The sequence below is a fragment of the Podarcis gaigeae genome (genome assembly GCF_964106915.1).
Source record: "Podarcis gaigeae genome assembly, chromosome: 4".
Taxonomy (NCBI): domain Eukaryota; kingdom Metazoa; phylum Chordata; class Lepidosauria; order Squamata; family Lacertidae; genus Podarcis; species Podarcis gaigeae.
The window spans coordinates 65,799,752-65,826,862 of record NC_139677.1 but is presented as its reverse complement, the minus strand read 5'-3'; the positions used below and the strand labels follow the sequence as shown (position 1 = coordinate 65,826,862).

The 27,111-nt window shown below is 42.6% G+C and overlaps 1 protein-coding gene across 1 annotated transcript in view; it reads right to left on the bottom strand.

Moving 5' to 3' along the window:
* Positions 1-1,123: 1,123 nt before the first annotated feature.
* LOC310842814 (uncharacterized protein) overlaps positions 1,124-27,111 on the bottom strand; it is a gene marked incomplete at its 3' end in the record, with an annotated part of 217,824 nt that continues 191,836 nt past the window's right edge. Inside the window, exons 3-4 of the mRNA XM_083734952.1 lie at positions 1,176-1,378; positions 1,124-1,144 (exon numbers count right to left, since the gene is read on the bottom strand). Of these exons, the coding sequence (XP_083591078.1) occupies positions 1,124-1,144; positions 1,176-1,378 (224 nt within the window). The remainder of the gene's footprint in view (positions 1,145-1,175; positions 1,379-27,111) is intronic.

Genomic DNA, 27,111 nt, shown 5'->3' with positions numbered 1-27,111 from the left:
AAAGATGGAGGATGCAAGTACTCATCCCCCAAACCTAAATAATATACCAATCCCAGTCCTTTTGTACGCAGATGATGCGGCACTTATTTCCTTCTCTTGTGTGGGTCTAAGAAAACTTTTACGAGCTCTTACAGAGTATTGCGAAGCTGAACACCTAATAATAAATTACACTAAATCAAAAATTATGGTGTTCTCCAAGAGAAAACTCCGACATAAATGGAAAATTAATAACCAACCTATTGAGCAAGTAACATCCTTTAGATATCTTGGAATAATCTTTGATGAGAAGGGATCCTGGTGCCATCAGATTAAGAATTCCATTGCAAATGCGCAAAGATCCTCCAGAGCTATCATAAGATTCTTCTATAGAAAAGGAGGTCAATATGTTCCTGCTGCCTCCCAGGTCTTTGTCGCAAAAATACTTCCACAACTGATGTATGGCACCCAGATATTTAATTGTCAAAAACTCAAGTCCCTGGAATCTGTACAAACTAAATTTTACCGCTCCCTACTAGGGTTGTTGTTGTTTAGTCGTTTAGTCGTGTCCGACTCTTCGTGACCCCATGGACCAGAGAACGCCAGGCACCTCTGTCCTCCACTGCCTCCCGCAGTTTGCTCAAACTCATGCTGGTAACCTCGAAAACACTATCCAACCATCTCGTCCTCTGCCGTCCCCTTCTCCTTGTGCCCTCCATCTTTCCCAACATCAGGGTCTTCTCCAGGGAGTCTTCTCTTCTCATGAGGTGGCCAAAGTACTGGAGCCTCAGCTTCACAATCTGTCCTTCCAGTGAGCACTCAGGGTTGATTTCCTTCAGTATGGAGAGGTTTGATCTTCTTGCAGTCCATGGGACTCTCAAGAGTCTCCTCCAGCACCATAATTCAAAAGCATCAATTCTTCGGCGATCAGCCTTCTTTATGGTCCAGCTCTCACTTCCATACATCACTACTGGGAAAACCATAGCTTTAACTATACGAACCTTTGTTGGCAAGGTGATGTCTCTACTTCTCAAGATGCTGTCTAGGCCTGTCATTGCCCTTCTCCCAAGAAGCAGGCGTCTTTTAATTTCGTGGCTGCTGTCACCATCTGCAGTGATCATTGAGCCCAAGAAAGTAAAATCTCTCACTACCTCCATTTCTTCCCCTTCTATTTGCCAGGAGGTGATGGGACCAGTGGCCATGATCTTCGTTTTTTTGATGTTGAGCTTCAGGCCATATTTTGCGCTCTCCTCTTTCACCCTCATTAAAAGGTTCTTTAATTCTTCCTCACTTTCTGCCATCAAGGTTGTGTCATCTGCATATCTGAGGTTGTTGATATTTCTTCCGGCAATCTTAATTCCGGCTAGGGATTCATCCAGCCCAGCCTTTCGCATGATGAATTCTGCATATAAGTTAAATAAGCAGGGAGACAAAATACAGCCTTGTCGTACTCCTTTCCCAATTTTGAACCAATCAGTTGTTCCATATCCAGTTCTAACTGTAGCTTCTTGTCCCACATAGAGATTTCTCAGGAGACAGATGAGGTGATCTGGCACTCCCATTTCTTTAAGAACTTGCCATAGTTTGCCGTGGTCGACACAGTCAAAAGCTTTTGCATAGTCAATGAAGCAGAAGTAGATGTCTTTCTGGAACTCTCTAGCTTTCTCCATAATCCAGCGCATGTTTGCAATTTGGTCTCTGGTTCCTCTGCCTCTTCTAAATCCAGCTTGCACTTCTGGGAGTTCTCGGTCCACATACTGCTTGAGCCTTCCTTGTAGAATTTTAAGCATAACCTTGCTAGCGTGTGAAATGAGTGCAATTGTGCGGTAGTTGGAGCATTCTTTGGCACTGCCCTTCTTTGGGATTGGGATGTAGACTGATCTTCTCCAATCCTCTGGCCACTGCTGAGTTTTCCAAACTTGCTGGCATATTGAGTGTAGCACCTTAACAGCATCATCTTTTAAAATTTTAAATAGTTCAGCTGGAATGCCATCACTTCCACTGGCCTTGTTATTTGCAGTGCTTTCTAAGGCCCATTTGACTTCACTTTCCAGGATGTCTGGCTCAAGGTCAGCAACCACACTACCTGGGGTATACGAGACATCCATTTCTTTCTGGTATAATTCCTCTGTGTATTCTTGCCACCTCTTCTTGATGTCTTCTGCTTCTGTTAGGTCCTTTCCACTTTTGTCCTTTATTGTGGAAATCTTTGTACGAAATGTTCCTTTCATATCTCCAATTTTCTTGAACAGATCTCTGGTTCTTCCCATTCTATTGCTTTCCTCTATTTCTTTGCATTGCTCATTTAAGAAGGTCTTCTTGTCTCTCCTTGCTATTCTTTGGAAATCTGCATTCAATTTCCTGTATCTTTCACCATCTCCCTCGCATTTTGCTTGCCTTCTCTCCCCCGCTATTTGTAAGGCCTCATTGGACAGCCACTTTGCTTTCTTGCATTTCCTTTTCATTGGGATGGTTTTCGTTGCTGCCTCCTGTATAATGTTACGAGCCTCCATCCATAGTTCTTCAGGCATTCTGTCCACCAAATCTAAATCCTTAAACCTGTTCCTCACTTCCACTGTGTATTCATAAGGGATTTGACTTAGATTGTATCTTACCGGCCCAGTGGTTTTTCCTACTTTCTTCAGTTTAAGCTTGAATTTTGCTATAAGAAGCTGATGATCTGAGCCACAGTCAGCTCCAGGTCTTGTTTTTGCTGACTGTATAGAGCTTCTCCATCTTTGGCTGCAGAGAATATAATCAATCTGATTTCGATGCTGCCCATCTGGTGATGTCCATGTGTAGAGTCGTCTCTTGTGTTGCTGGAAAAGCGTGTTTGTGATGACCAGCTTGTTCTCTTGACAGAACTCTATTAGCCTTTGCCCTGCTTCGTTTTGATCTCCAAGGCCAAACTTGCCAGTTGTTCCTTTTATCTCTTGACTCCCTACTTTAGCATTCCAATCCCCTATAATGAGAAGAACATCCTTCTTTGGTGTCACTTCTATAAGGTCTTGTAAGTCTTCATAGAATTGGTCAATTTCAGTTTCTTCAGCACAAGTAGTTGGTGCATAAACTTGGATTACTGTGATGTTAAAAGGTCTGCCTTGGATTCGTATCGAGATCATTCTATCATTTTTGAGATTGCATCCCAGTACAGCTTTCACCACTCTTTTGTTGACTATGAGGGCCACTCCATTTCTTTTATGGGTTTCTTGCCCACAGTAGTAGATATGATGGTCATCCGAACTGAATTCACCCATTCCCGTCCATTTTAGTTCACTGATGCCCAGGATGTCAATATTTATTCTTGCCATCTCATTTTTGACCACCTCCAACTTACCCAGGTTCATGGTTCTTACATTCCAGGTTCCTATGCAATATTTTTCTTTACAGCATTGGACTTTCCTTTCGCTTCCAGGCATATCCACAACTGAGCGTCCTTTCGGCTTTGGCCCAGCCGCTTCATCAGCTCTGGATCTACTTGTACTTGCCCTCCGCTCTTCCCCAGTAGCATGTTGGACGCCTTCCGACCTGAGGGGCTCATCTTCCAGCGTCATATCTTTTATATGCCTGTTGTCTTTGTCCATGGAGTTTTCTTGGCAGGGATACTGGAGTGGCTTGCCGGTTCCTCCTCCAGGTGGATCACGTTTGGTCAAAACTCTCCACTATGACCTGTTCATCTTGGGTGCCCTGCTCGGCATAGTTCATAGCTTCTCTGAGTTCTTCAAGCCCCTTCGCCACGGCAAGGCAGTGATCCATGAAGGGGCCCTACTAGGGTTACCTACCTGTGTTTCCAACACAGCCATTAGGCTGGAGGTAGGTCAACTCCCTATCAATGCCAGGATATGGATCTTGAAGATTCACTTCTGGCTAAAACTCATATTTTTCCCAGTGGGAGTGGCTCCATTGACTCTATTAGACCCGTTCCAGTCTAAATGGAGATTGTTGCTCTATGAAAAATTGAAGGGCCTGGGGCTTTCCCCACAAGAACTTATAGCCTCAGGTTTTGAAAAGGCTAAAAGGATGGTGAGCCAGCGAATAGGAGATGTAGAGCTCCAGGACCATATGAGCAAGATAGATAAATATCCAGCCATCCAAGATTATGGAAAAGGGTTCAATCTAACACCATATTTGCTGGATTTACAAATCGCAAAATACAGGCGGGCGTTTACCCTTACCAGATTTGATGTACTGCCATCTGCCTTACTAAAGGGCAGATACGTGGGCAAACCCTATGCTGAACGAGTCTGCCCATGTGGTCTGAAAGAGGTGGAAACGGTTTCACATGTGTTGCTACACTGCGACCTCTATGGGGATATCAGGTCACTGTTTATTTCCCCTATCGTTCAGAAATTTCCAGGTCGATCTGAATCTCAGCGGCTGAAAATCCTACTAGGAGATAAAAACCCAGAAGTAACACTGAAAGTGGCCAAATTTTCTGCGGCTGCAATCAAGCGGAGGGCATTAGCTGTAAAAAAGTAAAAGACTTGACCCCTGGACAAGCCCCCTCATTTTTTAAGTTTATACATACATTGTAGTGCGTGTGTGCGTGTGTGTGTGTGTGTGTGTGCATATGTGTATTGCTTTTATGTATAATTTTACAATTTTTAATTGACACCATTACTCCCCTTGTAAATTATCGTTGTTGTTTTTTCTGGTCTATGACCGTAATAAATTAATTCATTCAAGCTGCATTGCCACGCAATCGGACCTGCTTGACTCTGATAGAAAAACCTCATTCCTTAAATTACTGATTTTAACGGGGAAAATCGGTCAATTAAACTTGCTTCAAATGGAATCCTTGAGAATGCCTAAAAATAACCCTTCTTAGTGCAGATAACATAGCACTAGTTCTGTGCTGCTATCAAGAGATGGTATGGGGGAGGGAGAAGACAGACTAACAAGCCACTTCTGGAGCTGCAAGGATATTATTTCTGAAGTTTATGCATGGGTGAAGAAAAGAAGGACACAAACCTATCTTGTTTTCTGTGCAACTGTGCAGAAAATTGAAGGAAGGAGAAATCAGGGCAAATGTCGAGGAAGCAACACAATGACAAGAGCAGTCAGGATGTACAATGAGAGATTTCTTTGTCTTGGCTCGTGCTTTTTGCTACCTTGGCAGACATTTTCATTGGAAGTGGAAGGCAAGGAAGGAATGCTTACATTCAGTTACTTCATTTCCCTGTAGTGATTTATCAAACTGCAGCTGCAGCTGCAACAAGAAAAAGGATTAAAGGTTGCATAAAAAATATGCCCCAAAGCATAACATAAATATTTTGCTTGAACATTACCACCTTGCAAGTAACCTTCGGGTCATTAGAACAATAATATCTCATCAACCAAGCTGAACCTTTTTAAGTAGAGTAGGAATGGCCAACTGTACTATGATCAGATGTTCAGATGATGGACTCAGCTGGGCTGGAAGCATATTTTGCCACTCAGACTGGATATCTTATGATATGCCAGGGTGGGTGAATATGCAGATTTTGGTTTCTCTCAATGTGTAATTTTTCCCATCTTAAGTTCAGTTCCTCACATTTCCACATCAATTTGTGATTTATTTTTTAAATGGTCTCATAAAAATCCATAAGTATTTTACCATGACTTTCTCCTAATATACACAATTTGTATTTATATTTGCTTATTATACACATTTTCCCCCAAAGAAATTTTCCCAATCTAATGAGCTTTCAAATTTATTTTTCACTAATACATGATTTTTATGCCCACTTAACTCTAGTATACAGTATATACATTTGAAGCTGGAGAACTGCTTCCAAGAGCCAGTGTGGTGTAGTGGCTAAGAGCGGTAGTCTCGTAATCTGGGGAACTGGGTTCGATTCCCCGCTCCTCCACATGCAGCTGCTGGGTGACCTTGGGCCAGTCACACTTCCCTGAAGTCTCTCAGCCCCACTCACCTCACAGAGTGTTTGTTGTGGGGGAAAGGGAAAGGAGAATGTTGGCCGCTTTGAGACTCCTTGAAGGGAGTGAAAGGCGGGATATCAAATCCAAACTCTTCTTCTTCTTCTTCTTCTTCAAGGGACACCAATGAAGGCCTTCATGCTATGTTTGCAACCCACCCAACACAAACCTAAATGCATATGGTTCCTCATATGTAACCAGGAACCCTGAAAAACATGACTCCTGGTTGCATAGAGTTCTATATGCATATAGTTGTCCTCTCCATCCCTGTGCATGTTCGCTGAATGTCCGAAATTACTGTCAGAACTGATTGTGTATGAAATAGTCTCCTATACATTAACATACCAGGCATGAGTTTTCTTTCCCCTCATGTCACCTAGCAGCACACTTTGAGATAGGCAGGACCCTGTCTCCTCAGCATATGTTGAGATGGACAAGACTATTTATTTTCCCAGGTTCCTTTGTTGGGTGAGGCACGAAACAACACAGAAAAGAGCTAACTATCTCTCCTCTCACTGGAAGCTTCAGTTTTTATGCAACATCCTTAGAAAGTTCTAATCAGTTCTGTTGGGTTTTTTTATTATTATAAAGCATTGTATAGTAATTTACACATTTTGTAAATAAATAATACAACTGGTTGGTTTGTTTTTAATTCAAGGAGCCCCTGTATACATCTTGAGGATCAACTGAACTTCTATCATTACCTCAGTATTTCTTTTCAACAATTCAACAATTCAATAGCTGCAATTATATACTTAGAAAACCAAACCAGTGCTCAAATACAGCACTGCTACTTAGCTGGCACATCAAGCCACTTGAAAATCACATATTACCATATGGGCAGTTGTCTGTAGAACCTTAATTGCTTGCAAGCTGTGAAATGAATTAACCTGGACCCTCTGTGAGGAAGAGAGAAAATTGTACCTTAAACACTATGAAATTTCTTTAGATCTCCTTCTCCTTAATCTTCTTATTCACTCTCTGCGCTTCTCTTTGTCTCAAGTCGCCCCTTCTTCACCTGTCTTTCCCACAGGTTCCTATATATCAGTCCATTGCCTGCTCTGTATTCTTCGTTCAGCCACCCTGCCTCAAGGATTTCTATTCCTTAACTTCTCTGTGACCCAAAAATCCCTTTACATGACGAAACTGGAGTCCAGACTGCTTTTTTTGTTTTGTTTTTTGCAAAGGGCCAATCTGGATAATATCACTGCCCCAATCACATATAAAGTGATGAGAGTTCTGATTTTTAAGAGAAAAGCTGGTGGGGAAGTTAGTCTTTTCAAAGTACACACACACACACACACACACACACACACACACTTTTCTCCCAGTCAGGCTTAGTACCAGAACCTGGATGAAGGTGAAGGGATCTTGGGGATCATCCTGCAAATAGGTAAACCAGTCAGTAAACAGATTTAGGTCTTCTCTCACACAGCACTCTTAACTAGGGTGGTCATGGGTTATTCCCAGTACTTTTGAGTTCATCTAGAGAAGACTTGCTTAGATGTCCTCACCAACGACACTTGGTGGGAAGATACCCTTGCTATTTGTTCTTGGGCTTTTGCCAGCAGGTTCATATCTTCAGCTATCCAAGAGATAATTCAACACAACTTCCCTTTCATACACAGTGCCAAAGACCTGCTTTCTGCCAGTTATTGAGATCTTACCCCATGATACCCTGATTGGTGGGCTGTAGGGGCCGGCTGATGCCTCAGAGCAGGCATCCCCAACCTGCAGCCCTCCAGATGTTTTGGCCTACAACTCCCATGATCTCTAGCTAACAGGACCAGTGGTCAGGGATGATGGGAATTGTAGGCCAAAACATCTGGAGGGCCGAAGGTTAGGGATGCCTGCCTCAGAGCTTTTGAACCTGGATTTCTGCCCACACTTGCATACAAGCTATCAGGGCCCAACCAAGTAGAATCTGAGTCTGAGAATGGCTGTTTCAAAGGGGGGGGAGGGTCTGTTTATATTTTACTTCAGAAACAAGACACCTTTCTCCAGTATTAGTCTCTCTGTGGGCTGCTACTACCAGGACACTGACTGTGCTGACTTAAAATCCAGATGCCTCCACAAATCCCAGATTTCTCTATGGCAAAATATGAGACCTCCAAGGAACAAAGAACAGCAGGCAGATGCCCCATCTCACAGACCATAAAATTGGTTAAAATGAAAGCACAAAGAAATCCTTATCATGCCTTTTAATATTACTTTGACAGCCTGAAACTATGTAGGCTTAGGCATGTCTAAGCCCACTGAAATAAACCATGTGAGTCAGACAAACAGTTGCTCTGCTCCATGATGTACCCCAAGCAACTGAAAGTTTAATTTAGGCAATTAAGGCATTTGTTACCTGATCAAAACTATTTAATCCAGATGGTTGAGGATGAAATTTTGAACCTATAATTTTTCCCAAGTGACATTTCCCAAATAAAACCATAATAATCTTGTGAAGCCACCAGGGGATGCTCCAGTAGCTACAGAGAAATACTATTCTAAGCCTAGATAGCAAATTAGGAAAATTGCCTGAAATGCGTTTGAGTTGGTGTGAAAGTGTGGTGTGTGAGGAAACAGAGCATACAGACTTAAAAATGGAAAGGGTGATGGAATTGGAAGATCAGGTAATGGGGAATGAGGAAGAATAGAGCTTTGTGATGCTTTAGAACATAAGGGAGAATCTAGGATGTGGAAACTGCAGCTTCATTCAAATGCAAATAAGAAAGGGCATCCACACCACCTTCTCCATAGCCTGGAATGTGATCTATGAAATAAGGCCCTGAACTTTTTTAAATGAGCTGTGCAAGCATCCATCCTATTAGAAGAAATACCTTAATTAACTGATGTTCTCTTGTTTTGTTGGTAATAGCTGATGCATTGAAAATTCCTGGTAATTGAAATAATATAACACAGCCCTAATGAATTTAATTATTTGAGTAAGTGACACAACTACTGCTCATTGTTAAAAGCTGTCTATGCCCATTTAAAGGAAAAGCAGTCTTTGCGGTATACCTATATAAACCACCAGCTTTCACTTGGTCCACCAACTTTTAAGATAACCTAATCTAACAGAAAAAGTCAAGCACTAATAATCCAAATTCTTAAGCATGTATCTTTTAAAAATATTTTTGTTTGTTTATGAAGTGTTTATGGGCTTCTTCAGTTCTAAGAATATCATTATTATGTTAGAGAAGTATGTATAGAATTATAGTGTTTCACTCTGTGAACTGCCCTGAGATCTTATGATGAACCGTGTTATATAAATCAAATAAATAGATAGATGGATAGATGATAGATAGATTAGATAGATTATAGTGTTTTTCTCTCTTATTTTTGCATTTTTTTGCATTTTTTGCAAATGTTTGTTTCTGTTTCATTAGTTTTTCCACTTTATTTCATTTAACTCAAGTATTATCAATAAAAAGCATGTATCTTTTTCAGCACCCTGGCCAGCTCCATTGAGTCACTTCAGTTCTTAATGTCAACTAGACTTGACAAGAACACAAGTAAGAATTATGGTGTCTGTTGCTGTTGCTTTACTTTCAACCAAGGGAATATTTAGTTTCCCATAGATATGGAGCATGGAGCATGGAACATAGAACATAGGGGAAAGGAGGCTGCCCTCCCCTTTGCTGCCATGCCACAGTCCAGATGAACCTCTCCAATAACCTTCTTCCCAGCAAAATGACAGTGCCCTTGTTCCACTAAAGAGCTCTGGTGGGTCAGACAAAAGCTTAATGCAACATCCTGTTTCTCCAGTGCTGGCCAGACAGGTGCTTTGTGAGAACCCTCAAGCAGAGCACACAGTCAGCAGCCTTGCTGTTTGTCCGAACTATCTGACAGAACTACACTGCTTTCAAGCATGATTTCCTATTTAGTTATCATGGCAAAATTAGTAGAAATTGTTTTGAAAAGCCATCTAAACTATTATTTATTAGACTGAAATAGCTGTTTATCAGTAAGCTTTCTCTGAGCGACTTACCAAAAAAATAAACAAACAAGCAGCAGTATCTTGAGGTTGTTAATACTATTCTGAGCTAGTTATGTTGTATTCTACTTACTTTCATCTATCCTAAATCTACTTGCAATCAATATCATTGAGTGATCTGACAACTATGTATGTGTTTGTGTGTGAAAGTGAGAGGCTGGGCATTTCCCCAGTCAATTCTGCCCATACCACTCAGTTTTGAGCCTCTATCATGATCCTATTCAACTCCCCCCCCCCCCATACAGTACAGTGGTACCTCAGGTTACATACGCTTCAGGTTACATATGCTTCAGGTTACAGACTCCACTAACCCAGAAATAGTGCTTCAGGAAGAGAACAGAAATTGTGCTCTGGAGGCACGGCGGCAGCAGGAGGCCCCATTAGCTAAAGTGGTGCTTCAGGTTAAGAACAGTTTCAGGTTAAGTACGGACCTCCGGAATGAATTAAGTACTTAACCTGAGGTACCACTGTACAAGTCTCCAATACTTTGTTGCAAATATGTTCTCCAATCCCTACAAACATATTAGTTCTCTTTTCTACACCCTTTTAAGTATGAATAAACAGAACTGTATACAAAATCCTATTTGTGGCTGTGTCATAAATTTGCAATACTTGCGAAAAATTAAATCAGTGGCATGTGAAAAGTTGTACTATCAATACCTTTTTTCATCTATGTGGCACATTGAAGTGGAGTTCTCATTAAGCATTTGATTGGCAATAACAAGCAGCTAACTTTGACTCGTGTCTTTCATCTTGATCTTGTAATTTGTTCACCCATTTTTAGAGATATGATTCTTTAGTTCTTCATGGTTTGCTTTGGAGCTTTGTGTGGCCATCTGCAAAATTGGTCACCAATTCAAAATCATTTATAAATAAGGGTATTTAGTGGTTTAAAATGTGGTGAGGTCATTCCCCTCTCCCCTGCATTTTAAGTCACATTTGCAGTTGCTATGCACAACAGAAATGAGACGGAAGTGTCTTCACTTGATGCACATTGCCTGATTTGTTTCCTCATGCCTGCAACCTCCCCCTCCTAATTCAAAGTAGTTGTCATCTGCACATGTGCAACAGCTAACTGAACTGTACACACCTCAGCTTAAGCTTGGAAATTCAGATTGGAGAGAAGCTGGTTTGAAAGAAAATGAATCAAACAGCGGTATTTCTCAAGAAGCTACAGGACACAGATGGATTGTGGCTGGCATCCTGTGTACTTAGTGTCAAACACCAGTGATGGGAGCATGATGCCGCCAGAATAAATGGTAACACATACATAAAGGTGAAGGGATCCCTGACTGTTAGGTCCAGTTGCAGACGACTCTGGGATTGCGGCGCTCATCTCACTTTACTGGCCAAGGGAGCCAGCGTACAGCTTCTGGGCAAACCAGAGCAGCACACGGAAATGCCGTTTACCTTCCCACCTGAGTGGTACCTATTTTTCTACTTGCACTATGTGCTTTTGAACTGCTAGGTTGGCAGGAGAATGCATACAAAGGCTGAGTTAAATAGCACTGCTCCCAATACAGTTTCTTGGTGGACTCCTCTGCTTACTTGCACCCACTGTGAAAGCTCCTTGGGTGTGTATCAATTGTGAAGTAAGCTTACTGTGTTACTCTGCTTCTATTCTGTCAAAGGAGAAAATATTACAAGTTTCCATTATAGTATATATTTTTGGGAAGTTCGTTATCATTCTCATGAAAGAAGTGAATTAATATGATCTTTTCCATGCAGGATACATTCAACTTCTCCAAGCTAACTAGAAACTGAATATTTCCTTCGTGACAGCTGCCGTATGATGAACAAACAAACATCTGTCTTTACTCACAATCCCAGCTAATGAACTTTCTATTGAAGAAATTTCCCAAAGGCATTAGAGAGTACAACAGCATATCTATGATTTGGAATGCTTAAAGTGAAAAGGTAGAGAGGGAAAAGTTACTTTGTTTCCTAACGATCTGTTGTGTCCCCCCACCCCCAATTCTTTATTATTCCTTTTATCATTTGGCAAACCGACTCTGTGTATCTTAAACCAAGTTAAGATAGACTACCAGGTTTCTCTGCTTGCTGAATATAAAGGGTACTGGGTGTTTTATTTTATCTTAAGTTTTGACAATAACTTATAGGAAAAAAAAATGTTTATTGGAACACAAATATTTGAATAGTTATTAAAATACCAAGAAGCTGTTTCAAGGGCTGGTCATTTTTTCAGGTTCCATTTTTTTGCCATTTGCATGATTGATCTCATACTTCTGTGGCCTGGTGGAATGGCTAATGGTTACCGTATTTTTCCGTGTATAAGACTAGTGTTTTGATTTTTTTACGAGAAAAAAAAGGTTTAAAATTGGGAATCGTCTTATACGATTGTTGAGGGGTGTTTTCTTAATTTGGAGTCCCCAAAAACAGGGGGCGTCTTATACATGGGGGCGACTTATACATGGAAAAATACAATAATTGATGGTTGAGGTAAAGATGCTGCTAATGGCATATGGTTTCCTATCCAAACCAATGGAGTGGGTCTCACTGTTCCTTCCTTCCTTATCTCTCCTGCAGCCTGATGCACTTCTTCAGAAATGATGGGACATTGGACCAAAAGCCTTCACCTTCTGAAACAGATTCCCTGTTAGGCGAACAATGCAGAAGAGCTGCAGACATTTGGTTGGTCATGCCACCTATTGCATTCCCTGCCTTTCAGTTCTGAAATTCCACTTGCCCAACAATATAAGGTGCTTCATGCTAAATTTGAGGCCTAATTTAATGCCATGCACAGGTTACTTTGAAATAAGTAATGTTTAAGTAGGACTGAGAGTGAGTGTAAGTATGTAATGCCCATCTTAAAGGTTACCTCAAATAGCTTGGGGACCATAGTCACCACACTGGTCAAGGAATATGTAAACTTGGTACCAGTGCAAAGGGACAAGACTATGTTGTTGCATAGGTGAGAGGCATGACCTCTGATCCCACCACAGCAGCCTCAACTATTTGCCTCTGTTTCACAGGATTGCTGTTTAATACCAAGTGAGAATCTGGGTCCATCTAGCTCAGGATAGACTAACATACTGAGCCATGTGCTGTTAGTAGAAAATGTAGACCAAATTGACAATAAAACAGGAAATATGGTTTGTGAAATCCAATGTAAAAGCACTTATTAATTAAGCATGCCAAATTAGCCAATTACTACTATTTTGGGGGAAGTAAATGAATCTGTTACTGTATTAGATGTGAAGCTCCTAAAAAATATGCTTGTGGAGAATTAGATTGTCTGGATATTTTTGCCCCTTTCCCAGAGAAAAATGCCTTCTTATGTATTGTAGGAAAAAGCATGCTTTGCATTGGGCAGTAATGACTGCAGCTCATTAAGATTTTTAATTCTTAATTTATGGCACATTGTTCAGCAGTAGGTTTATGAAATCATCACAGATATTTGCCTTTAATAGTGGTGCAGCATGTGGATTCTCTAATGAATGCCTACACACAACTTCATGACTTGCTGAAGTGAAAAAAGACATGCACACATCACACATACAATTTTTGCAATCTCAGACAAGTAACAGAAACGGGATATTTGTAAGAATCATAAATGGAGCAATGGGGGTCTGTTCAACCCAGGGGTCAGCAAACTTTTTCAGCAGGGAGCCGGTCCCCTGTCCCTCAGACCTTGTGGGGGGTTAGACTATATTTTGAAAAGTAATAATGAATGAATTCCTATGCCCCACAAATAACCCAGAGATGCACTTTAAATAAAAGCACACATTCTACTTGTGTAAAAACACCAGGCAGGCCCCACAAATAACCCAGAGATGAATTTTAAATAAAAGGACACATTCTACTCATTTAAAAAACATGCTGATTCCCAGTCCATCTGTGGGCCGGATTTAGAAGGCGATTGGGCTGGATCTGGCCTCCGGGCCTTAGTTTGCCTACCCATGTTTCAACCTGTCACATCTCTGCATCAAGACAAAAGTGTGGTGGGTCCTTAGCCAAGAGATGCTGTTTGCAGATGACGCAGCCTTCACAACACACTCCAAGGAACCTCTACAGAGACTCAGCAACTGTTTTGCCCAAGTCTGCAGGGAGTCCAGCCTTCAAGCACCAGGCCCATTGGCAGACCAACTCTGTGTTACAAAGATGTCTGCAAATGGGACATGAAGGATGGCAACATCAAACTTGGCATGTGGGAATACCTTGCAGACAACCACAGTGCTTGGAGGCAGGCAGTCAAGTCATGTATCCCTAACAGTGACCAGAGGAGAATGACCACTGGGAGAAGCACAGAGAGAAGAAACGCCATGGTGCATCTGCAGCAGCACAACCAAATGTCTTCATCTGCCCCAGCTGCAACAAAACATATCTCTCCCGCATCGGTCTTTACAGCCACAGCAGGCACTGCAAGGTTCTAAAGTTTGATCTCACCCTCAAAGGTGCACTCCTCCATTGTTTCTCCCAAGGCATACAGATGTCAACCAACCAATAGCTGAGTGGCAGAACATCTGCCTTGCATGCAGAACATCAATTCCTCATCTCTCCAAATAGCACTGGGGAAAACACCTTCCTGGTACACTGCAGACCAGCTGCCAGTCAGAGTAGACAGTACATAGGCCAATGGTCTGACTCAGCATAAGGCAGCTTCCTATGTTTATGAACTACCACTCAGCGGTTTTATTAGTGACTGGAATGCGGTGTGCTTTTAATCTGCTATAGTAAGATTTTGTGAGAATGTAAAATCAAATATGTAATTTCCCTTTCATATCCTGTTTATCCATACCATGCAAAAGCAACCTGTACCTGTTTTTGACTCTCCCCCCCCCCCAATGTATTGAAAACGGTCTTATTTTGACTTTATGAAAATCTGTTTCTTTAATTCTGGATTCATTACCTTAAAATGGATACTAACATGGATTAGAACCACCATCCCGGCCCTTCAAAGTTCTTTGGAAGAGGGAGGGTGTTCCTCCTTGTCCTCCCTCCCTTGTCAACCTGACTGTGCAAACAAGAGTGAATGGCGGTCAGATATTCTTATGAATGTCCCTGCAGTCTAATGTCAGGCTTGTGCTCTGTCTGCTTCACTATCACTTTGCTTTTTGGTAACTCAATCTGGGACATTGTTTCACCATAGCAATTAAGAAGGAATGAAATCCTGGGTATGCCTGACAACCCACATACCTGGTGTAAGGAAGCATGGCTTCTTAAAAAGCACCTATACGATGACCCCCGGTTCTTTTGTAAGTAATCAGTGCCCCCTGGAAGAGGTGATCACACAAGTGTAGCAAATGTCTGGCTAGTAAGGATTTCATAGTAATTGTTTTGTGCCCCTGCCAAAATGGCTTCAGAACCAGCTGGGGCCGCTGAATGGGAAACAGCAACAGTATGCTAATCTTGCTAACAAGGCTTGACTCCAAGAAAGGGAGTTGTGATTTCTTCACTCCAACCAAACAGCAACACACAGAGAGAACAGTTATAGGTGCATGCATCTATATTATGTTGCACTTTGCTGTCTGCATGTTGGATTTTTTAAAAATCCAAATATCTCCTGACTTCTTTATATGAATAACCTCTATATGCAGTTCTCTATATGTGGTGCAGTGGAATGCTGTAACCACATAGGATTTCGGTCCTTTCTCCACTTTCAGAGAGGCAACTGAGTGCACTCCCAGCTATTTCTGTGTTACTTTCAGCCTCCCCAGAAGAGGAGTTAGGGCTAGTGAGCTTTGGCATTTGTCTAACTGAACTAAACTTTTTTTCTCCTTCCACAAATCTTTGAGAGCAAAGCCCAGAATCTTCTGTTGCTTCCAGATGGATCTGGAATTCAGATGCGACTCAAGCCTTCAAGAATCCAGTTCTGCTGGCCAAATCAGGATACTGTACCTTTGGTAGATGGCCCAGAGCTAAATACTGTCCTTAATAGATTCATCAAAAACAAATATTGAGAAATGGGATAGCCAGGTGGCTTCAGGTGCAACTGGTTCTGCCGCACTGGGCGCCGACACTAGAGCCACTGCAGGGCTTCACAACTATAACATAGTGGTTTGAGCAGAATGGAAGGCAAGAGGTAAAAGGCACCAAATTTTGGGCTTGCCACTGAATTTTTAAAGACCAAAGTCCGCCACTAGTCTCCTTGTGTTCAATGGGGCTTATTCCCCAATAAGAATGTTTAGGATTGCAACTTTAATGTTTGCTACATGTGTGCATGAGCTGCGGATTTCACTCTATTGTTTTGTTGGCTCTGCACACATACATCTGCTTGCTTGAAAATTCCAAGGCAGTACTGTTGATTGAGGTTAAGAACAGGATTGTTTTCCCTTAATTTCAATAATATATGGATTTCAGCACTTAACAGAGGATTTTCTTGCTGTCACGTTTTATTTGGAGAACTTTAAAGGGCCTTGTCAGCATGTTTTTCCAAGAATAAGTAATGCATTTACTTCATACTATCGGGGGGAGGGGATGGATTCACTGACGAAGGAAGAGGAGTGTGGGGGGAGCGCACCGCCACTGGCAGCGCGATCCCAGTGGGGTGCCTTCTTGGCTACCCCCCTGCCTGTGCTGGGCGCCACACCCCTGCAGGTGGCATGCCTCGCCCCAGGATGCATGGCGCGCCACACACCCAGGACGCACGCCACGCCTCTGCAGGCAGCGTGCCTCACCCCCAGAATGCGTGCCTGCCCCTGTGGGTGGCGCACCCCACCCCTGTGATGCGTGCCAGCCCCACCCCCGCCTGCTCTCTGCCCCCTGGTGCCGGAGCATGAAGCTCTGCCACTGGATGGATTGAAAATTCATCATTCTCTGGGTGAGGTTAGTGGTGACAGCACACCAGTTCTTGCTAAGCTCAACACTCACACAAATGACAGGGGCTGATGGGATTAATCTCTGCTAGTGAGCTTTGGCATTTGTCTAACTGAACTAAACTTTTTTTCTCCTTCCACAAATCTTTGAGAGCAAAGCCCAGAATCTTCTGTTGCTTCCAGATGGATCTGGAATTCAGATGCGACTCAAGCCTTCAAGAATCCAGTTCTGCTGGCCAAATCAGGATACTGTACCTTTGGTAGATGGCCCAGAGCTAAATACTGTCCTTAATAGATTCATCAAAAACAAATATTGAGAAATGGGATAGCCAGGTGGCTTCAGAAATGCACTAGTACGAGCCCCATCAGTACTATGGAACGTCTGGTTGGACACAGATTTTAAGTGAGCCCTGTCATCCCCAAAACCCTTTGTTTCTTTCTGCTTGTTAGTAGTTTCATTGAAAGGCTAATTATCTGTAACAAAGTGGAATGAAAAGGCATTTTTCTGCACATATATTTTAGTCAATTTTAGCACAGGAAGAAGCACAATTCTGAGTAACAGAATCTTTTGGGTTTGTCAGCCCTACAATTAAGTCAGGGGTGAGTGTTTTAATATAGAATCGATAAGCTCCTAAATCCATTCAGGTTTTCAGTTCTGCTTTCTACCTAAACACAGAGAGATGTAGCAATGTCTCGTCCAACTATTGTACTTGTAATTGGGCACATTCCAATGCAGACCTTATTTTCCCAGCTTCCTGCCTTCATTTAATTAGGCTGTTATTTGTCAAATCTCACTGGATGCCACTAATATCCCCAAGTAACAGAGTCACTACTCAGATGTGTGTGAAATTCCATTCATACTTCTGTTTCATCAAAGTTTATATTATCTAAACCTAGACAAGAGGTCCAGGTTAAAACACATGCCCAGCAACAGAAGAGTCCAACTAGCAGCCTAGGACCGCCCATCCATCATGCCAACCCAGGAGAAAGAAATCAAGCCCCATGTGCATTCAGACCCTGAGGAGCTCTGAGAAGATGTGGGGCCATCAGCCCTGTTCAAAGCTGGTGCAGACATCTTGCTGGACAACTTCCTTGCCTGGATCAAATGGGACATGTGATGCATCAGACTCATTCTTGAAATGGAAAAGGGGGAACAGGAAGCTATTTCATACTGGTTGATAGAGCTTAGTATTTTCTACACTGACAGGCACTGATCTCTACATTTTCTATACTGGGAATGGAACCTGTGGCCTGCAGCATGTAAATAATACAATTGATTTACAGTCATCCTCGAGGAATGTGTGTAGCACAGCTTGGGACATCTCTAACTGCTGTGCTACACACAGTTCCATCATCTGGAGGTCTTTAATGTGTTGACTGAGTGGCAAGTGGCAGCTCAGCATGCCAGAGGCTTTGGAGCAAGCAAAGCAAGGCCAAAGAATAGCCAGTGGGATGTCACTGACCCTTCAATATAATGGAGGAACCCATGTATGTACATTCTACAAGTAGAATCCATTCCAGATTCCACAGTCCAGGTTATCCCAGCATCTGGGTAGAGCTAAATAGTTTCAGCTCACACTGTACCAATTCCTTTTTACTGCAGTGGAATATAATAATTTTCCACCTTCCCTTTTTTCAGCCTTGGATCCATTCATCTCCACAGTTTCAAGAGTGGTTGCTTTGTACAGGGTCTATGAAGACATCCCTGCCATAACATGCATTTTCAGATGGAAAGTTTAAGCAAATACAGATGAAAACTCTAGTGAATTTAAGTATACATGTGCATTTTAAAGCCTCAGCCTTGAAAAGAGATTGCAGCAAGCCTCTTTTCTGTCCATGGGCAATGACTGGAGATATCATTTCCTTTAGCTGCAAAGGCGAGGAAGAGGAACACAATCAAGAAGAAAGGAAATTAGTGTTAACTTTTCAGCTGCTAGCACCTAATTAAATGAGTGCATCAAGTTTGAGGGTTCTGAAGTACCTTGCCTCTATTAAAAGCTCCAACAAGTTGATTTATTACAGTACTGTAAAGAGATTAAAACATCTTTACATCCTGTTCTTTTCTCACTTATTAGATCAAGATTTCCATCACAGGATGAAATTCTTTTGATTTCAATACTTTTCTTTCAAAGCAAACCATTTAGCCATAACCCAGAGATGTGATGACTTCTAGCTGGGCTGCAACTGTGATAGCAGCTAATCAGAAATCTAATGCATGTTATTTGAATGTTCTAATGATCAGGGTTTAGAAATCCATTGGCTGCCTTGTGTATGACACAGAGGAGGGGGGAATAACCTGGCCTCCCCCCTAATATCAATGACACCCTTGAGTGCTCATTTCAATTCCTCAGAAATCACATTGAGTGTTTTTGATCATTTGGCAAGAAAGTTTGAAGGACCCTCTGCTATATTTTCTTTCTCTCAACAGATGGAGAGGGGAAAGGGTGTGTGTGGGCAGAGTAGTATAAGTTGATAATGAAGACAGAAGGGGACTTGTCAGGACTCTCCTCCCTTGGGAAATGATGCTGGTAGCATATTTCGCTACCCATCTTCCACAGAGAGCTACAATTCCCAGAGTGGCTTAACAACTATGGGTCCAAAGATGAAGAAGCAGTTTAATGATTAAGAAGCAGTTTAATGATCTCCTTTTTCAGCAGGGCTGGGAAGACTCCCTCACAGAAAGAAGCATTCACCACCTTGCAGAGCCCATCACCCAGCCCTTCCCAGTTCGCTTTTATTAGCCAGGATGGTCAAGGATCAAGGAGACAAGTGGTTTAGAAGAAGGAAGACGAAGGAAAGGGGGGGATCCATCTTGGCAAGAGTGAAGGAAGGGTGGCCTGCAATGCTCTGGGCCATGCTGTAGCATCTGGACCCCCTCCATTAAGATGGAAGGTGTAAATAGGCAAATAAGCCCTATTTCTTAAAGCACGACAGCCTCCTCCGTGTCTTTTGTTCTCTGAAGGGGCACAGACCCTGTATATATGTCTGTGACCCAATGCGCTCTGGCCACTGCTTGGCAGAGAGAGGGGACAGGAGCCGGGCTTTTGTAACAGTTGCATTGTAGCCAGTGGGACATGCATTCACCCGGTGCTATACCAGCTGCTCTGGCTCCCGGTGGAGTACAGGATCAAGTTTAAGGTGCTGGTTTTAACCTTTAAAGCCCTATACGGCCTAGGACCCTCGTACCTACGGGACCTCTCCTGGTATACCCCACAGAGAAATTTACGGTCTTCAAATAAAAACATCTTGAAGGTCCCAGGCCACAGAGAAGTTAGGCTGGCCTCAACGAGAGCCAGGGCTTTTTCGGCTGTGGCTCCGATCTGGTGGAACACTCTGTCACAAGAGACCAGGGCCCTGCGGGACTTGACATCTTTCCGCAGGGCCTGCAAGACAGAGCTGTTCCACCAGGCCTTTGGCAAGGGCACAGCCTGACTCCCTCCCTCGGCAATCTTCGCGGAGCTCTGGCCCAATGGCTGCCAGTGGCTTGAATTAATTAATTTTATAATGAATGATTTTAGAGTGTCGTTTATGCTGTACTTTTGTACTGTTTTATTGTTGTTAGCCGCCCTGAGCCCGGCTAAGGCTGGGGAGGGCGGGATATAAATAAAATTTATTATTATTATTATTATTATTATTCATTTGTGCTGTTAAGTAGCTATCTCAACAAGGGCCTTAATTTGCCTCACAATAGCACATTTTAAAGGCAAAGGTACTTTATTTCATACAATTATTGAAGAAGTGCCCTTAGAATTTATTTTCATCCATTTGGGTTCAAGCAGCTCAGCCAAATTCCTTGAATGTTAGAAGCATATCCACTTGTCCAAATGCAAAATCAAGGTTTTCAAGCTCGCAAATACAGTAATGAATATATTTGAACACTCTCATAAGAATACTTCCAGGTATTTCTTTGCAATGCTAATGCTTTTTATAGATACAGGAAGCCAGCCAATGTTTGATATACATATGAGCATGCCTATATATCTATAGGCTCTGGATCCTGGTAGAATGCGATGAATCATTAAAATAATATTTTTAGTGACTAATACACACGGACATACAAATACTGTAGGGGGGAAACATAAGGGTATAATGTATGTGTTTTGCTCATTCTGCCTATTCCTCTGGTGCATGGCAGAAGTAGTTGTGTGATCGAAAAAATGCCTATCAATGCCTACCTAGTGATGCAATTTAAGATTCAAACAAGTTAACGTCAATGCACCAGCCTTGCCTGGAATACAAAGCTTGAGTCATCTAATAAGGATTTTAACATTTTCAGTGCCTAAATGCTTATAGACACAGACGACTTTTGAAACTTGACGTATTTATGGAAGTGAAAATGGAAAGCAGCGGTGCGTGTCGTGAGGCACAATATGTGTGGTTTTTTCTTTCTCACAGAAAGAAAGTGCATGCTGCGGGGGAGCAGGGGAATGAGAACACTGGTGGTTTAATAGGAAAGTTTTCCTTCTTATAGCGGCAAGGGAGAAAAACTGTTATATGTGTTGTTCTCCATCTTTTCTCCCTGATTGTATTTTAATGCTTGAACATCACTGTCATCCAGACGGCCTCCAAAACTGGTTTATTTTTTTCCATCCCATATGCTTAGGGCACAAATGTTCTTCCTCTGTCAGCTGGAAGCTCCTTTGTCAGGGAACAAGATCTATGAAAGTGGACGAGAGCATGTGGACCTAAGAAATCTTGCTGGTGGTCCAAAGAGCTACATGAACTGCAAGGTTGACTTCAGCCCCTTCTCGTCTTTTGGGCAGCTGGCAGGGCTTCAGCAAACACACTGATGCTGATGCTGGACCTTTATCACCCTCCCACACCAGTGGCCAGTCTGGGAGCCACTGGTCACTTTGATTACCCATAGTCAGCACAATGTAGTATTGACTCGGAAATTGAAATGGTGAGTGCAGGTTGCAGCACCGCTAGTGCTATTTTTGCTAGGAAAAGAGGTGCCAGAACTCACCATGAACACCCTCCTCTCTTAGAATGGCAATGGTGCCCACCTAAGAGGTGCCAGAACTGAGTTGCGGCAAGTTTGGGCTGAAAAAAAGCCCTAACCACCACCACCACCACCACATTAACTTGCTAGGGGGCAGGATCTATCCACCAATGTAGGTAGGAGGAAGCTACCAGAAGGTGCCATTCCTGGCAGGGGGCAGCTTAAACCTGGAACCAGCACTGCTGTAATATTTGGAGGCTGCCCAATGAGCCACCTGAAATATGGCCCTTGTGTTTAAAGCAGTTGCTGATGACTCAGCCTTGGCAGAAGATTCTAGGGCTTCCACTGAATCCTGTAGCTCCTTAAGCTTCTGCTGTTCCAAAACCTGCCCCTCTATTTCTCAAAAATTTCCTTCTCTACAAAAAGAGGTTTCCAGTACCTGCATAGCCATGTTGAGAGGGATCCTTGACACCTCAGCTAGTCTCATCTATAACATGGGAATAATAAAATTGACAAGAGTTATGGTGAAGAATAATGAGTTCTTTTAAAGATGGTTGTTCCTGAACCACAAAGGCAAGGCAGGCTAGAGCTCAAAAGCAAAACAAACAAACCAGTTCTAGGAGCAACTTATGGATCTGGGACTGTTCAAAGGCATCTCTGCTGCTGGCCACAATCCAATGCACTGTCAGGCATGCTTAAGCAAATTGATGGCTCGTGGACTGTGGCCACTGTTTGTTTGTTTCTTTGGCTGGCTGGTTCCCCCCCTCTCCTCCCAGCTCTAATGGGAATAATTGTAATGTTCTAGCTGCACATAAAAGCAGCTAGACAATCTGGTAAAACAACCCACTCATCCATTGACAAAGCTATAGAAGAGAAACATACACATATCTCAAGTAGCAAATAGAACATCTGGACACAGATTGTCCAGAAGTAATTGCCTTTACTGTGGCTTTGGATATTTTGGCACAATTTTAAGATCTCACACAGATCACTGAAAAGCAGAGGCAACATTTAACAGGAACTACTTTGCCATTTGGAAACAATTTATGACACTATATGAGGGGCTAAATTCAGGTGGTCAGCTGTCAAAGGCATAGCTATGCATAGAGATTTAGTATATATATATTTAAATGAATGCATGGAAATAGCTCAGTGCAAATTAATTGGGATGAGATGATACCAAATATAGACCTTGAGCACCCAATCTTGACTTGTGCATTGATAAAGATCGACCAATGCAAATAATACCTACTTTCAGTCTTTTGCTCCTCTCTCGCAGTGCAATCCTATGCATGTCTACTCAGAAACAGGTTATGTAATGGCTTGCTGCAAATTAAGTGCATATCTCATCTGGATCTGAGGCTGCAATCCTCTTCCCATTTACCTGGGTGAATGCAATGGATTTTACTTGTGAATAGACATAAATACAACTTCACTGTCATTTCTTTGTCATGTTATGAATTATAGTGGTGAGAAGCCAGGAAACTGGCTATATATATATATATATATATATATATATATATATATGCAGGTTTTGGTGTCCTCGGGTGTCTTCCCGTGTAAAAGTTGGGGTGTCTAGGCGACGTTTCGACGAGGTCTCACTCGTCATCTTGAGACCTCGTCGAAACGTCGCCTAGACACCCCAACTTTTACACGGGAAGACACCCGAGGACACCAAAACCTGCATTCCTGTACCCGTGAAAATCTACGAAAGCATATATATATATATATATATATATATATATGCCCCCCATTATGGCACTATCACTAGGCAAAGCAGCAGTAAAACTGATGGAGGAGATAAAAAAAGCTGAGCTAGGAATTTCTAGCTAATACACAGTACAATATATATTTCTTTCATCAAAAATTATGATAATTAGTACTGATGGCATTTTAATGAAGAGTCCTTTTGTAATGATGTGTTAAACTTCCTCTAGTCTCTCTGTCTGTCTCTCTCAAGTAAAAATGTTTCATAGAAGCATCTATATACACATATTATTTACTACAAGGTGCACAAATTTATTCTGTTAATCACAGTGGTGGGGCTTTTTGTGTCATTCTATACATTTGCAAGTGCGTATCTTTTGTTGATGGCGGAGGTGTTCTTAGGTGGTGCCTGAACCCCAGTTTACACTGACCGGCAATGGCTTTCCATGGTTTCAAGCAGGGATTCCTGGAGGTGCTGGGGGCTGTCCTTGGGATCTCCATATGGAAAGCCAATATGGCACCACTGAACTACAACCCAGGTACTGTATCAAGCTGTATGTCCATTTGATTCTCAAACAGGGCTAAGTTGAATGTGCATGTTTGTTCTTCAGGAAGAAAGTGGTGTGTTCAAAGGAGACCGAAATCTTCCAGACTGGGGAGGAGGGGTGGGGGGACTTGATTATATCTCTTGGCTTTCTGTACTTTTTCATATTAATTTATTTCCCTCTCCACTGATGCTTTGTTGCCATTATCCTCTGCCCCAGCATTCTCTTTCCACAGGTGACTACAGCTAACTGAGGATCATGTGGTAAACATGATGATGTCATAACCAGTGAGACTTGGCTAAGGCAATGAGGGCAGGCTAAGCCAATGTTGACTGAAGAGGGTGCTTTTGCATTAGGTTGTCTTGCCTCGAATGGGTGAATATTTTTTATTCTCTTTTAACGAAGTCGCAAAATATCACCAAAAAGTGGGATAGTAATTTTCACTTATTGCCACTTTTTGTCTGTAGACAAAAGGTTACTGTTGTGTACTTTGCCAATTAGAAAGGTGATGTTTTAGCATTTAGGATTTCAGCTTTTGTTAACCTCTTTGTACATTTATGGAACAGCTGGGCAGAAATGTGAACAACAACAACAACAACAAATGCAATTCTATCAAGGTTCATCAACACATCCTCTGGCTTTAACATGCTACTTGATCTTAGAAATAATCTGAAGCACACACTTTGAATTTCACACATATGCTTTTTTTTTTTTTAAAAAAAAGGGGGCATAAGTTATGGGGTTTTATAATTTCTGCATTCCAGAGCAGCCTATGACATATAAAACGGACAGCTGTGGCAGCCCTGCCTTTCAAAGAAATTCTTTAAAAACAGGAACTGATCTTCTCACAATCAAGACAGAAAGACACAGGGATGTAGGATTGTGTTTGAGAGAAAACCTTTGAGCGTGTTGCTTCTGTGCCATCAGTAACAGCGGGATTTTGCACAGGCAGATAAGGATCCACTGGCGTCCTTGAAAGGGGCTGCTGTTTTGTCCTCATACTTTTATTCTGAAGTTTGCCCTTCCCCTCTGTGATAGTTTTAACAAGTGGTTTTTGCATGCGGAGGATTGCTAAGTGAATGCTGGTCATATGGAGATGCAAATGTGGAACATTTTTGCACTCCAGTGATTTCTGATGAGGGCTGCTATATTTGCTCTGTATGTGGTGCTGTTTCTTATTAATAGCTTTACCCCCACCATGTCTTTTTCCTGGCTTCTGGATCTATTTCTCCTCATACTAATTATGTCCTGAGAGCTTAGCCTATATTTGGGGTAAGCTTTTTATATGCGCAAGTTCTTCTTTCAGGGTTTATAGTTTATAAATGATAGAGGTGAAAGGTTGTGAAGGATGTCTTTTTCATCATTCATCGCTGGGTGGGTTACCAATTCCAGTGGTATAAACCTGGAATAACCTAAGCCCTAAATCAAACTGGGGGCCTCGCACAGTCTTCATTGTTTATTTTTTTAAAAGACCCTACTTAAACAGGTTATTGGTAGTGAGGAGATGGGAGAAGGAAATGCACATAGAGACAAGGCTTAAACCATGGGTAGGCAAACTAAGAGCTGTGGGCTGGATCAGGCCCAATTACCTTCTGGATCCGGCCCACTGATGGTCCGGAAATCGTTGCATGGATTCCCAGTGCTAACGTTCTTTCCCTCTCCTTCCCTTTTCCTCACACAGCGGCACCACCCGTGCCTCCTCCCTCCCTCCTCCTAGCTTCTCCCTGCCCTGCCTAGAGGAGGAAGGCGGCTGGGCTTTGTTGGTGGCATTAGCAGCAGCACTTGAGCAGCCGCCATTTTAAGCAGCCCCCTCCGGAGCCCATTTGCACACCTCTCATTGTCCCGCCACTGCCAGCCCCTGCCGCTTGCAAGACACAGGTAAGCAACCACTGGGGCTCGTGGTGCTCTTGCATGACTGCCCCCCAAATATAGTCCAGCCCCCCACAATGTCTGAGGTACAGTGGACCGGCCCCCTGCTGAAAAAGTTTGCTGACCCCTGGCTTAAACCTTGCTTAAATGTGTAGTCACTCAACTGCCCCCCTTCGGACAGCCCCAGATCATTCCAGATAGACCTGACTCTGGGCGATCAATCCGGGGCTGTCTTAACCTGCCCCAGGCCAATCATGGACCAGGCTGAATCAGCCCCATTTGGTTTGGGATGTGGGATTTTCCCAAAGCCAGGGCACAGCACTACAGTGCACACGATGCCCCGTCCTCATCCACCACCCAGGATTCCATGTTAAGCCATGAATTGCAATTGCACTGACTGGCTTCTGGAAGCAGTGCTCAAGGCTTGAATTTAGACCCTCTCATCCCTTCTGACTCAATTGCTGACTTCTGCTATTGGGCTTATCTGATGTGGGCTACATTATTTCAGCTTCAGTTCTTTCTTGTGCACAGAGTTAGATCCGAACAAGGATCTGGGGCTTTTTGATGTCTGGAGAGGCAGACTCACCAGGTTCTTCCATGACTAAACTGCCTTAGAATAGCTGCAAAATTGCTTTGATGCGTTTGTGCACATATCCTTCATCTCAACTACCGAAGGAAATAATACAAAAGCGACATGCCCTCCCCACTTTTAGTTACTGCTGGATTTTTTTCCTTCTCTTTCCCACGTATTTCAACAATGAATGCACCAGAAAAACAAAAAGGAAAAAAACAAGCTGATCAAGAAGACACCAAAAGGCCTGTACAGTATGTTACATCCCCTCTTTGTGAAAATAAAGTAGGCATGGGTGTATGAACTATGAAGGACAACTAGCTAATCAGCCATGAGAACTGAGTGCAGTGATCCAACTCACTGAATTCATCAGGATGGTTTATGCTCGTGCAAGCCTGGTGTTCACATCAGTGTGAAGGATTGAATAGATTGCCTATTGAGCAGAAGATGCTGCATGCCTCTTTGGATACAGTCTCACTGATATGGCTGCCCCAGGGCTTTGTTATAAATAAACTGGTGAGTGCACTGTTGTGCAGAAGATGGATCTAGCCAGCCAGCATCCAGCTCTTCAGAGCAAATTTAATGTAGCTTCATTAGCAGAACTGCAGCAGCCAGACATCGGCATACACCTACAGCTCTTGATTCTTGTAGTATACCTTAATGCACCTCCTTGAGCACTGGGATTATAATTAGAGCATAGTCCACATTAGGGGCTGACTTTCACAGCATTTTCACACCTACCCAAAGTACACTTTCTTGGTGATTTGGAGAGGAAACACTTCAACTTAATGTTGAGGTAATTGGCTGGCCTGACATCTTTG